The sequence below is a fragment of the Phacochoerus africanus genome, chromosome 5 (assembly GCF_016906955.1).
Source record: "Phacochoerus africanus isolate WHEZ1 chromosome 5, ROS_Pafr_v1, whole genome shotgun sequence".
Lineage (NCBI taxonomy): Eukaryota > Metazoa > Chordata > Mammalia > Artiodactyla > Suidae > Phacochoerus > Phacochoerus africanus.
In genome coordinates this window covers 90,659,126-90,672,670 of record NC_062548.1, presented here as the reverse complement: position 1 = coordinate 90,672,670, position 13,545 = coordinate 90,659,126, and the positions used below count along the sequence as shown (strand labels likewise).

Below are 13,545 nucleotides of genomic sequence, written 5' to 3'. Positions count from 1 at the left end.
AGTCAAGCAAGGCAATCAAATATTAAATATGATGCTTAACTAAGCTCTGATTTTTTAAAATGTGAATTCTACCTCCTCCAAAAGCATTGCTAACTTGGTTCAGTTAGCAAATTTCAGGTTGATGAATACCTAGTATTACTACAAAGTATCTCAACCAAGTACCTGGCAAACAAGCATCTCTCTTGACCATCTCCCTTATCCTGTACTAGAGTTTCTGAAAGATACACAATTTCAGGTCCTTGTCTTTTTTATCACTAAATCTTCCCTGTCTTACTTCTGACAACTTTACAGTGCATTGGCCATTTCAACCACCAAACACCTAAGGAAGAAACATTTTACAAAAAAACTAGCATGAATTCTATACTTCCCTTTTATATACTAATTTAGTAACCCCCTATTCTGAGCAAGGAACTGTGTAAGTACTTTGTATACATTATCACTAATCACAATTCTATGAAGTATTTATCATTAGCATCTTATACATAAGGCAAGTGAGGGTTTGAAGTATTATTAAATAAACTTTGCAGGGTTATAGACTGAAATTCATGTCTGACCATGAAGGTCTCATTCCTTCCATCATACCACATTTTGTATTTATCAGTACTCAAGTTTGTTTGGTTGGTTGGTTGGTTGTTTTTTTTTGGGGGGGGGGGTGGTTAGGACCATACCTGCAGCAGGCATATGAAAGTTCCCAGGCTAGAGGCTGAATTGGAAGTGCAGTGCAGGCCTACACCACAGCCACAGCAATGCCAGATCCAAGCTGCATCTGTGACCTGCACCACAGCTCAGAGCAACACCAGGTCCTTAACCCACTGAGCAGGGCCAGAGTTCGAACCCGCATCCTCATGGATACAAGTTGGGTTCCTTAGCACTGAGCCACAACAACTCCTAAAACTTATTTTCATAACTGTTGGTTTTATGTTTCAAGATAAAGCCTTAACTCTGTTATTTGCTATGAAATCTGAGCTCTCTTTAAGTGGTTGCTTCTGCTAAAAAAAAGTCTCAGTGTATTGCAGCAAGGTAAAAACTACCTATGGTGGTTGTTGCTTTCCAAAGGAAATCCAAACTTCTTGGAGATAGAGAATACCGAGGTTCCAAAACTATCACAGCAATTTACATATAGTTCATATGGTTTTCACTACTTCCTTTAATTGCACATTCCATTTCCAGCTTTATTAGAAGATGACGAAAAATAGAGCAGACAATAATTCTAACTTTCTACTTACAACTTTACCTCTTGTTGGCATCCATACAATAGGCACCAAACCTGAGAAATACAAAATTGCTATTTTCTACTATGAATAAAAAATACATGGAAAACATATTGTTCTGTAACTCTTATTAATAACCTGGAATGAGGGGAAAAGTCAGAGCAAATTACTAGTTCAAAAAAAGGGAATGAACTTCAGTAAACTATTTATATACTTCTATAACCTTATGCACCTGTGGCACACACTCCATATAAACACTCAATGAATAAATGGCTAATAGTAAAGTATTCACTTCACTGAGCAGAATAATCTATTAATTTTTAGATTACTTAAGTGGAAAAAAATACACAAATGGGTGTATATAACAACTATACATTTACAACAGCTATCCTTATGGAAAATCTTATGGAAAATCAGAATTTTAGCAAATCTGTAATCTGAGAGTAATAATTCCTAAATCTCTCTCCATTCCCAGCTTTACTAACAATAAACTTGGGGAGTATCATTAATATTTAATAATTTCTTAATCTTTAGGTTGCTTTGAGCTCCTTAAGAAAACACTACATAGAATAAATATAAGCTAGGTGTGATATAGCACTGAAGAGAGATAAGAGTATTTTAGCGTCTATCAATACCTTACACAAATCTGTAAAAGATGACTGGATTTAAAAATTTGAAAGCAGTAAAGCAGATTTAAATAGATATATTTATACATTACATACTGACAAACACACACCCATAACATAAGGAAACACTACCCATGATAAAACAGAAACAGAATTTGGTCTCAGAATATTGCTCCAAAGACGCAAAGAGAAGAACTAGCTAAATTATAAGCATCCTTGAGCCTAAATTCTAGCAAGAAATGGAAACATGTTAATAAAAAAGGAAGGGAACCTAGAGGTTACCTGGAGACAAAAGAAGATTTCTATTCACTGCTTCAATATTTTTCCTACATTCAAAAGCATGTAATCCAATCTCTAAAGTCACAGAGAAATTCTTTCTTGGCCCACAGAGCCCTCACTAGGCTTGTTATAAAAACCATGTGACTATACTGAACTACTAAACAAACTCACCTTCTTTCATAGCTAGTGTGAGAGACTACTTACTGCCTCTTTCAGTGCAGAGTGAGAAACATACAAAAAGATGTCACGGTTCGACTACAAATGAATAAAACATCAAAACATGGATCATTTCAGCTTTTATAATTTTCAGTCTTCAACTGGTCAAGTATAAACATAAATTGTAGAATAAAGACAAAGTCCCTATGCCACTAGAATAATTTAATCTCTAGTTTTCTTGGTTTCCTTACCTGTAAAACAAAAATAAATATTAAGATGTCTTATATGAAGGTATAACCTAAAAATCTGGATTTACAAAAGTAGCTTAAATTACTTAATTGCTCCTTTAAGAAGGGGTAAGGCAGGGAATCCCTTTTATTTACCCCGTTTGAAAAAACAATTTTTAAAAATTTCCATGAATGGATGTATATAAAGCTAGGAGAAAACCTGGCTGAACATCAAAGTTCCTATTCTCTTACTTTGTTGAGAAGCTGTGCAGAGTCAATGAGAAGACACAGTGATGAAGCCACCACTGTTTCTGCCTTCAATATGTACATATTATATATAATATATAATAAATATAAAGTAATATAAGCCACAAAATAAAAGCAAGAGATGGGAGTTCTGAGGAACACTGGATTATGTCCACCTGGGAGGATTAGTGAATATTTCAGGAAAGACTGGGCCTTTGATGACTTGACTAAAATGAAATGGGAAGAAGGAATTTAGACAGAAAAACACAAGCAAATGCAAAGAACAGGCATGTTGAGCGAAAAAGTCCTTCAATGTGGCTGAAGACAAAGTAATGATAGGATTATCAAGGCTAGAACTAGACCACAGAATGCCTTCTCAAAGTCCAGGATAGATACTAGGAACTTAATTTGAAAAGTAAACAAAAAGCCCTTAAGTGGTATACTTAGAGCCATACTTTAATAAGATTAATTTGGCTTGACACATAAGATTTAGTAGAAAAAACAGAAGTTCCTTAGGAATATCCAGATGTGGGTAAATGAAGAAAAGAGGATGTTTCCATTGCTCCCATTACTATCCATCAAGACTTTAAACCATATATAGGACAAAACAATTGCAAATTTACTCTTTCAAATTAAATGTGGTTCTCATCAAATAATTTACTTAAAATTGACAAAATAGCTATCTCACAAAGAGTTAAAACCATCAGAAATGCATATGTTGTATATAATCTTGGCCAAGGTCTCGGGACAGATTTTCCTAATACATTGCTCAAAATAATTTGTATCTTTCTGGAGGGAAGTTTTGCAACATGAACCAACAACCTAAATACTATAATTCTGCAATTTGGAAATAATCATGAATAAAAACAATAATTTACATTCAATTATATTCATTTTAGCATTGTTCATACTTGCAAAAACTTTAGGAAAAGCTTGAATACTTAACTACATGGGATTAGCAGTATGTATTTAGACTATTATACCCATTAAAACAATGTAGAGTATTTTTTAAGTGAAAGTACTTCCCCATTTAGTGGGGAAAAAAAACGATTACAGAACAAAATGTACCACATGTACCCCCCTGCAACACATGCACACACCATTAGAAATGTACACCAAAACCACTCTGTGAAATAACAGTTTTATTCTTCCATATACCTTCACAATTTTCTACCACACACACACACAGACACGCATACACAAAGTTTTGAGCTACTAAACCAAAATCTAGAAGAAATACCTAATGAACGATTACACACTGGATTTCAACTAAGTTGAGAACTGAAACGCAGGAGTCTTCCTCCAATCAATGGGTCTTGCAATTGATTAATGCCCCAGGTCCCTTCTCTGGAATTTTTTGGGGTTTTTTTTTTTGTTTTGTTTTGTTTTTGGTTTGTTTGGTTGGTTGGTTTTGGGGAGGCATTCACAGGGATTAAGTAAGGCAATTGCTTCAAGCAGCAAGACCTCTGCTTCTCTCTTCCTGAATGGTAGTGTGAGTATGCACCTGTACCCATGTAACCTTAAGCTTTGAAAGAAACTACAAGTGGCTTAGCAAAGGTAGAGGTCAAGGAGCCCTACAAGAACTTCTTCATGAAGTATGCTCCAGAAGTGGTACAAAGCCAGTCTGCCTCGCCGTATACTCGAACTGAATTTAAATGCTAGAAACATTTCTGTCCCCAACCTACACAGCCTTTTCTCAAAAGTCAATTATAGCATGTTAACTGCCAAATCCCAAAGCATTAATAAATATGGGCAGTGCTGGAGGTCCCTGGTGGCCTAGCAATTAAGGATTCAGCATTGTCACTGATGTGGCTTGAATTCAAACCCTGGTCTGGGAACTTCTGCATTCTGTGAGTGTGGCCAAAAAATAAATACTTATTTATTTTATTTTATCATTAAATTAAAATCTCCTTTTAAAAAACGTGGGCAGTGTTGCACATATTCTTAAACTTCAACAGGGTCCACAATCATTTCTCAGTCTTCATATTTAACTACTTCTCTGTAGTATTTGACCACTCTTCCCTTTTTGAAAACAGGGAACCAGCACTATCCTTCTTTCCCTGCTCTGACTATAACTTTCTGTTCCTGCATGTCCCTACAATGTAGGTTTTAGGCTTTCTGTCCTTAAATTCCATTCTCTATGAAATATCCTTGCAGTATTCATGTCTCACCTTGCATTCAATTCCCCATTTTTCATTCATCATTAAACCTGCCATTTCCATGAGCTTCAGAGACAAGCTATCACTTCAAATTTGAAGGTTCCAAAACAGAACTTGGCATTATTACTACCTACCTTAGCTCTATTTCGACTAATAATAAAGTACTAGCATTGCCAAGGTTTCACTGTGACTGAAATTTCATGTTGTCCTTTGAGTTCCTCCCTCACCCTAGCCCCACAAATCTATGTCAAATGTCAAGTACTCCTCTCTTAAATTCTCAAATCTGTCATTTCCTTTTCAGACCAAGTTCAGGCACTATTTGCTTTTAAACCTGGGCACAAATACGGCCATCCTATTCTCCCTCTAAGTGCCTCTGCAATTCATCTTATACAACACCCTAAAACAGTCTTTTAAATCTCTTATCATTTTATCACTCCGTACTTTAATGGAAGAGCCTATTTCCAAAGGCTCTTTATTTCCTTTATAATAAAATCCAAAACCCAATGACTTCTGCAATCTGGTTCAGGGTATTTTTTTAAAAACCAGAAAACATCAAAACAGGAGCTCCAGAAATCATGCAAAAGAGGAAACTGAAGACCAACAGGGTCCACAATCATTTGGTCTCTTACTCAGACCAAAATCAAATTATACTAGAAAAGAGAAACTTAAACACTTAAATTTGCCTGATTATAACATGAATTACAACAGGGTGCTGAATATATTGCCACATTCTTCCCCTGTAAATTCTGATTTGGTAGATCTGAAGAGGATCACAGCAATCCGTATTTTTAAAAAACACTAGGTGAGTCTCATCTTCAAAGAAGTTTGATGAAACCTAACCTAGATCTTGCAAATCTTCTATACTTAGATCATATCAACTTATCTTTCAACTACTATCCTATAAAGATTCTTTTCTACCCAAAAAGCTGTATTCACTGTCTCAAAAATACCTTGTTTAGTGGTTACATCATTCTCCCCGACCCAAATGCCTAAACCTATCATTCCTTTCTATTTTAAGTGCTTCAAAGATCTTTTGACCTGTCTTAATCAATGCTTCCCATATAACCCAAAAAATCAAGTATGACATAGATTTAATTTGTTATTAATATCCTAACAACAACAGGAAATTCAAGAAGAAAAATATGTAAAAGAATATCAATTATTAATGTTGGTCTTAGCCTGAAAGATAAATGCTTTAAATACTAGCCATTCGGCCAAAAGCAACCCAATGTTTAAAAAACACTGAAATCAGAGTATCTCTCACTTCTTTTATACCTTCATATGCTACCATCATCAGATGACTGAATATGTTTCTACCATGGCACTTAGGGGGTAGAGGGGTGGTAAAGAAAGCAGCAGGGGAAAAAAAATGGCCTTAAGATTTTTTGTTTTGTTTTGTTTTGTTTTTTAATATACCTAGAGAGCTTAGATTAGATACTTTCCTCTATTGTCACACTTTTCATAAAATGAGAAAAAACTCATTCCATGGCAGCTTCAGCTTCTCACTGATTTCCATTTATGCTGTAATCTATAATCTACAACATTAAAATTAGCTGCTAATAAAGAAAATACTAAAATAAACCTTAACCAATGAATCAGAAAAAGTCTTTCCAAGCAAAAAAAGCCAAAGACAAGCATTAAAAAAAAAAAATCAAGCCACTTCACTTACTTACAAAGTGAGCCTTCCCAGAGATATTTAAGAGTAAATTTGATTTTATATTTAGTATCTAAAAATAATCAAAATAAATCTTTGGTATAATATGCACTATACTGGATCTTAATTTCTCCAGTCTCAAAATATCCTTAAATTAGTTGAGTACATAAAGAATTTAAGATGTTATTAAATGGACTAAGATTCAAATTACAAATACAGAGCCTAAAAAGTTGCAGAATAGGCCCAGATGTGACTTTTCGCCTATTTTTTAAAGCCTATATTCCCTGTATTGTTAGCACTACTATCATTTTTACTAATTATCATTTTTACTAATCAAAAACTAGTGTAGCAATTCACCTTTCACTTTGTAATGCTAATGGTCAGAAAGATGAAGAAATAAAAATCCTTCTCTTTGTTAAATTCACACATAAAAAACCATAGAGATAAAAATCCAAAGACATATTATTTTCTGTTCTTTAAATTGCAACTATAAAAGTTTTCCAATGTCTCAATATGAACAAGATTAAGCTCATGTTTTCCCCACAATACTTTATTGAACAAATTTTTAAAAGAATACTGTAAAGGTTACTGTAATTAGCTCCACAGATTGCTTTTAGAAACATTATCACCAATCCTGCTAAAATTCTGCTATAGAAATAAATAATGTTTTAAATTATAAAACGTGAACATGGCCAAAAAAAAAAAAAACTGCTTGTGTGGACTGTCTAGTTGGACTACTTAAAAATAGCTCTAATAATTTTTAAGACAATTTATTGTAACGCCAGGTATACAGCCTACTACCTTCCCTTTTTTCTTAAAATGGCACATTTAACCACTGACATAATAAAATATTTTTTAAATATTCATTACACTTATGCGCTTAAATTCTTACACAATCCCGATCCACTGAGACTTGAAAGGATCTGGGCTTTCAAGGGGGAGGAAAAGGGATCAAGATCACTGATTGGTTATTACAAGGACAAGGGTTAGTGACTTAAATATAGACACACATTTAAAACTATCGTGTATACATTTTAACCATTTTAAGATATACAAAATTATAATCTAATTAAAAGGCCACTGGTAATAACTTTAAAGATTTAATAATAAGATTTCCAAAGAAGAAAATGAGCTTATTGTAAATGCAAGATCTTGCTACCTACAGACCTTTGGATAGAATTTCAACCACTCCGAGTCAGCTTTTTAAAAAAATAGTCACAGAAAATATGTCATTATGAAATACAAAGATGGCAATGTAGATTTATCACACCAAAGTGACCAACAAATGAAATATGTTAAAACTAAAGTTTACAATGTGCAATATTAAAGAATAGAACCTAATCAAAGATCGGAATCCAGAGACTAAATCAAATGCCAGTGAAACAGAACAGCATGACATTTTCTCATACATAACCAAATGCAAAAACACATTTGAAATAGCTCTTTTAACTCTTTACTCTTAAACCTTCCACAGGCTTCATTTGCAATCCAAAATATATCTAAATGGCAAAGCTTATTCATAGAAATATATTGTTGGTTACATAAAAAAACTGAATAAAGGTTAAAAAGCAGATATACCCTTGTCCTTCCAATTTTTCTTCTGACCGTCCATCTCTTGTCACGATCTGCCCTCCAGATGCAATTATCAATTATGCATACCAACAGAAAAGCTGTAACTGCAAAAATCTACCCCCTGAGACATGAAATATGTTTCCTCAACCGAAGTCTGCAGTCTCCTCTGCTGCACAACTGCAGTCACCTGACGCCTTCTGGGTGTGGAGCAGTCTGACGCAGTGCAATCTGTAACTAGGCTACTAATACTCAGGCACTACCGCCTTCTATCTGTTTATTGTTCTAGTCTTTTGCTTGTTGCTCAGACCAAATGAAGCTACTTTTGCAGGGGGAGGGGCAAGCTACCAAAAGAAAGAAAAGGGGGTTGTTCTTCTGGCAGAGTTAAGCATTGTATATACTTGAAATACACTTCAAGCCATGTGCAGTTTCTTTTTTTTTTTGGACAGGGGAATTATACTGCTGGTTTTCAGCTTCATTTAAAACTTTAAAATCAAGTTACCTGATAAGATAAAAATGGACTGATCCAAAGAAGGGTAATAACTTAAATTTCAAGTCTGGTAAATGCTGAATCTCTTACTTGCTTCTAAATAATCAGCATTTGCACCCTTATAAGGAAGGGCATGACAGGAGAATCACGAAGTCAAATTATTAATATTTATTGAATATATGTTAAATTTCAATAGAAAAAAATTATATTCAATTTTAGCAGTTGAATACATATTTCTAATGTAATATTATTTTTTTTCTTCTGTTACAACTATGGAAATCCAGAGACTTGCAAATATATACTTATTCTTATCACCTGCTCCAACTCAATCTTTCAATAAATATCTATTAGACACCACTGCAGGTACTATTAATAGACTTGGCTTGAGGAGAAATATTCATGTGCTAATTATATCATTTGCTTTGGGAAAAGGATATAAGAACAAACTAAAATTTTACTGATAAATACAAAGACAAATCCATAAAGAATTCCTGAAATTTTTGTTCAAATTTATGAAACTGGCATTCATTCCAGCGCAAAATATTAAGTCTTTACTAATGTTTCACAACTGGTTTAACTGATGGTTTACTGATTTAATCATTAATCATTAAGCAGAAACATATAATGAAAAATAAGCAAAAATATCTTTAAATGTGCGATACATTGAAGTATCATAAGATATGCAGCCTAAGGACGAAAGTACATACTTCGTAAGACTATACAGGTACACTTGAAATAGGTACAGTATTTTTTGGAACTTTCCGTAAAACTGTGTAGGCTGCAAAACTCTGCAAAATCCTTCATATCAGAAGCAGCCTGAATATCAAGGGACTCAGTTCTTTGCCTCTATGCCTAAATGCAAACATAAATAAAGCACAGCAATTTTTAAAGAGCGTCTAGCATTCTCAGTTCAAAAGTTAATATTTAACTTTATTCACTGAACCCCTGCAAAATGTGGTATTTGAGAACACTGTCACCAACTCATATCATGGCTGAGAATGTCTGGCCTCTCCATGCAACAGTTAGAAATCCCAAACTAGGCAGTAAATACATAATATTTCCAAAACAGTATTTCCTAATAATGAATCCCTTAAGGCTGAAGGCCAATAAATACTTTAGCATTAGAATAATACACTCAAAAACAGCACCCAAACACTGTTTTCAAATCAGAGATTACTACACTAATAGAAGGGGGGTGGGAGGAGATTTCTTGAAGCAAAGGTATTACCATTCATGTTATTCACATTTTCTGGTACTGGACTAGGTTCAATAATTTTTAAAAATCATCTGAGCGAATAAGAATGTGTAATAACATTCACTTACCTAAACACTAAATATACTTAATAGCTCCCCTGGCAGATTAAAAAGTCAAACTAGGAGCCCTGAAATTCAATCTTATATATAGCAATATCTAATTTTTTTAATTTTTATCATCTTGGGAATTCAGGCTATTATATTAAGTTACAGGGAAAATTAGCTAAGATAAATCAATTGACATTTTGCCCATTTCTTTCCTAGAAAGTTTTAAAACTAAAGTTGTTTTAAGCTTGGTAATCTAAGAGAAATGTGGTTAAATTTGAAAATCTTGATGAGACAAATGTGTTAAAAAGGTAAAGTCATGGGGCTAGGCTTATTGTACTAGGAGGAGCAAATGACTTAGTGTATGCAAAAGACCTTAGGACAGTGCCCTACAAAAAGTGACCCTGTGTGCTAGCTGTTTACTAGTAAACTACAAGGAGACAAAGTCTGGAAAACACATATAAGAAAGTACATATATTATGCCATTCAGTCTAGGCAATAACACAATAACCTCTCTGAACAGAAGAACCCCTCTACACACACACAAACTATCTGGTTCCATTCTCCCCCAGCTGAGAAAAACTTATCTTTGGATAGTTTATAGGTCCTATTTCATATCAAATCTCAACAGGCAAACAATGAACACAAATCTGTTTTTTAAAAAACCCTCCATTTATTTTGTTTTCCTTCAAGTATTTAACATTTTGTTTAATGAATGAAAAATTATTCCAAGGATAATTTTCAAACAGACCAGATACATACCTAGTTGATTATTTTGGATAAGAAACCTATTTTCCTCCCTTAAAAGTAAAGGCTTCCAAAGGAGGGGACCACAGAAGATCCCTTCATTTACAATGCGAGCAAATAAAAGTGCTATTTGAATTCTAAGTCCTACTGTGTATTGTGTACAGGGGGTAGGAGGAGGGTTATCCTTCTTCTCCTGAACTCAAAATCAGCCTAACAGAGAACTTCTGAAATAAAATTTCAGAGTTCATGATTGGCAACTTCCCATTCCTTCATGTCCACATAACCCAGTACCTTCCCTAGCATGTCAAAACCCAACACCCCAAACCTCCTCAAGTATATCCCTAACTCCTTTCCAAAAGGCTATCAGGCTCTAAAATTACATACACTTTATGTTTCTCTTCTCTCATATCTCAAATCAAAACACTCATTTTCTTAGTGCACCTTATCTCATTAGCGGGAAAATTATATGATTAAGTCTTTCAAAGGAATAAATTCCTTTCTCTATAATGCTCTCATAAATACTTGGGGGGGGGGGTGCAGAGGCTTATATCTCAGTGGCAGGATCTCAGACAGTGGAAGACTGTTTTTGGAATAGACAGCAATATGAAAGCTGTAAGACAGCACAGCCCAACTCTCCCAAGATATCCCCCCTTTATCATTTCATTCCTTCCTCTAATTCTGAACCCAAGAGAAACTCAGGTTTTTGTCTTGCTTTGTTTGCTTTTCAATGTTAAGAGATTAAGGGAAATAAGTGAGAGAGAAGTGGTCATTTGGACTGAAAGTGCTACTCTCTAAATTGGGGGTTGCTTGTACACAACTATTGATAGCTAATACTTCTCCTTTCTGGCAATAGATAATAGAATTTTAAATATATATATATATGTATATATATATATATATACACACACACATAAATATTACATATATATACACTATTTTTAAACTTATTTTAAAATTTATATTATTCAGAGCTATACAAAAGCATGAAACTAAACATATATCTCATTACCGAAAGATATTAATGCTGTTTAACACCATAGGCTGTAATATAATGCCCTCTATGGACTAAATTATAGCACTTCAACATTAACTACTGAATTGAACCTTAAGACATGAATGAAGACTTTAGTCTAAAAAATGAGTAAGTTAAAATAAAAATAATGAGCATTTTATGGTCTATAAAAAATTTCATATAAGCTGCTGAAAATGAACACTAAAAACCATACAGAAACTGAAAGTGATCCCATTCAATGAGAACTAAGTAAATGACTTCTTGTATTATTATTTAAAATAAATATACAGATATTCCAAAAGATCCAAAGCACTTTTAAACTTGGAGTTAAAAAAAACTTAATAGTCATTAGGTTCTGAACAGATCTGTTAAAACTTTTTAAGTTTTCATTAAAGTGCCTATTTGGGGGAATGTCTGAGGTCCTTTCATGTTTACAGCAGCATGATTCCATTTGTTTGACTTAATACAATGTGTTAAGATTCAAAACACTTTTATAAAGGCATTTTCAAAGTTATTTCTTAGTTTGAAGCAAATATCCACAGCTCATTAAATTTCTTTGCCCAACTGAATTTCCATAAGTCAATTATAGAGGATGCCATAGACCTTGTTTCTATGTACAACACTAGATGGCACCAACACCATATATAGTTGGTGTTGTATAGTTGGCTGCCCAACCCAAAGCATGCAATCTGGCAAAAACTATTCTCAATTTTCTGGCTTTTTTAGGATTGTTGCCTGTTACTAGGGTACTAGATCAGAGTGTGATGGGAATAGGAAAACAGCTCCACCTGGTACTAGGGTACTAGATCAGTGTGTGATGGGAATAGGAAAACAACTCCACCACCAAAAGGTCATGTGGAATTAAAATGATCTCTGACCAGAATTCAAAATCAATTTTGAACAGATCACAATTAAATGTAAAAATCAAACTATGAATTAGTAAAAAAAAAAAAAAAGTATGTTTCCCATGTGAAAATTGAAAATGTCCACTAAAATGTAAAGTAAAATAAAAATTATTTAGAAAACTAAAAGAAAACAGTAGTATGAAAAGAATTTGCATCCACCGTATATAAAGAACTCTCCTAAACTCAGAATGAGGTGAACTTATAAATTTTAAAATGGGCAAAGGGTATGAACAAGCAATTTGCAAAAGAAATACAAACAGCCAATAAACATATGAAACGTGTTCACCTTCACTAATAATCAAAGATCAAAACAGAAAGATATTTCTTTAACCTATCAAACTGGTAAAGGTTAAAAAAAAAAAAAAAAAAAAGGCCAGGTACAAACTGCCTGGAAGGATACACTAGAAGTTCTAGGAGGTGACTGTAGGAAGGAGATTAGGGAGCTAGCAAGACAGGAAGACTTGCTACAATTGTACTTTCTGAACTCTGTATAATGTGTAATTCATTAGCTTTCAAAAGAAGATATTAATTGTTGGTGATTAACAGAGAATTGGATTTTTTTTTCTTATGCCATGAGGAAGGATACAAATGAGTACAAGTTTTCTGATGTTTGCCAATTTCTGTCAAAACTCTTAAAAATGCTCATATTCATTCACCTAGGATTCTATTTCTAGCAATTTATGGAAAAGAATAATTCAGAGATATGTGAAACATATAGAGAGGTTAGTAACAGCATTATTTATAAATAAAAAATGCTGAAAACAATCTAAGGGCCCTAGTGAACTGACTGGATAAATTATAATAATCCAATACCAAAGAACACTAAAGCATTAAATAATCATGCAGCAAAAGAATAAAGACAGGGAAATACTGTCATATTTACTGTTAAATTTTTTAAAGCTATAAGCAATATGAAAAGTATAATCCCAGTCTTGAAAAACACTTTTTTCACTGCATTCATAAGG

General features: G+C 33.6%; 1 protein-coding gene across 5 annotated transcripts in view; it reads right to left on the bottom strand.

The window, feature by feature from the left end:
- RTN4 (reticulon 4) overlaps nucleotides 1-13,545 on the bottom strand; it is a 73,911-nt gene that overhangs the window by 27,668 nt on the left and 32,698 nt on the right. The window contains exon 1 of one of the 5 annotated variants that reach the window (XM_047782076.1): nucleotides 8,137-8,399. The exons of the other annotated variants lie outside the window; for them this stretch is intronic. Within the exon in view, the coding sequence (XP_047638032.1) occupies nucleotides 8,137-8,170 (34 nt within the window). The 5' untranslated portion in view covers nucleotides 8,171-8,399. Of the gene's footprint in view, nucleotides 1-8,136; nucleotides 8,400-13,545 lie in introns of those variants that run through there. 5 annotated transcript variants of the gene reach the window in all.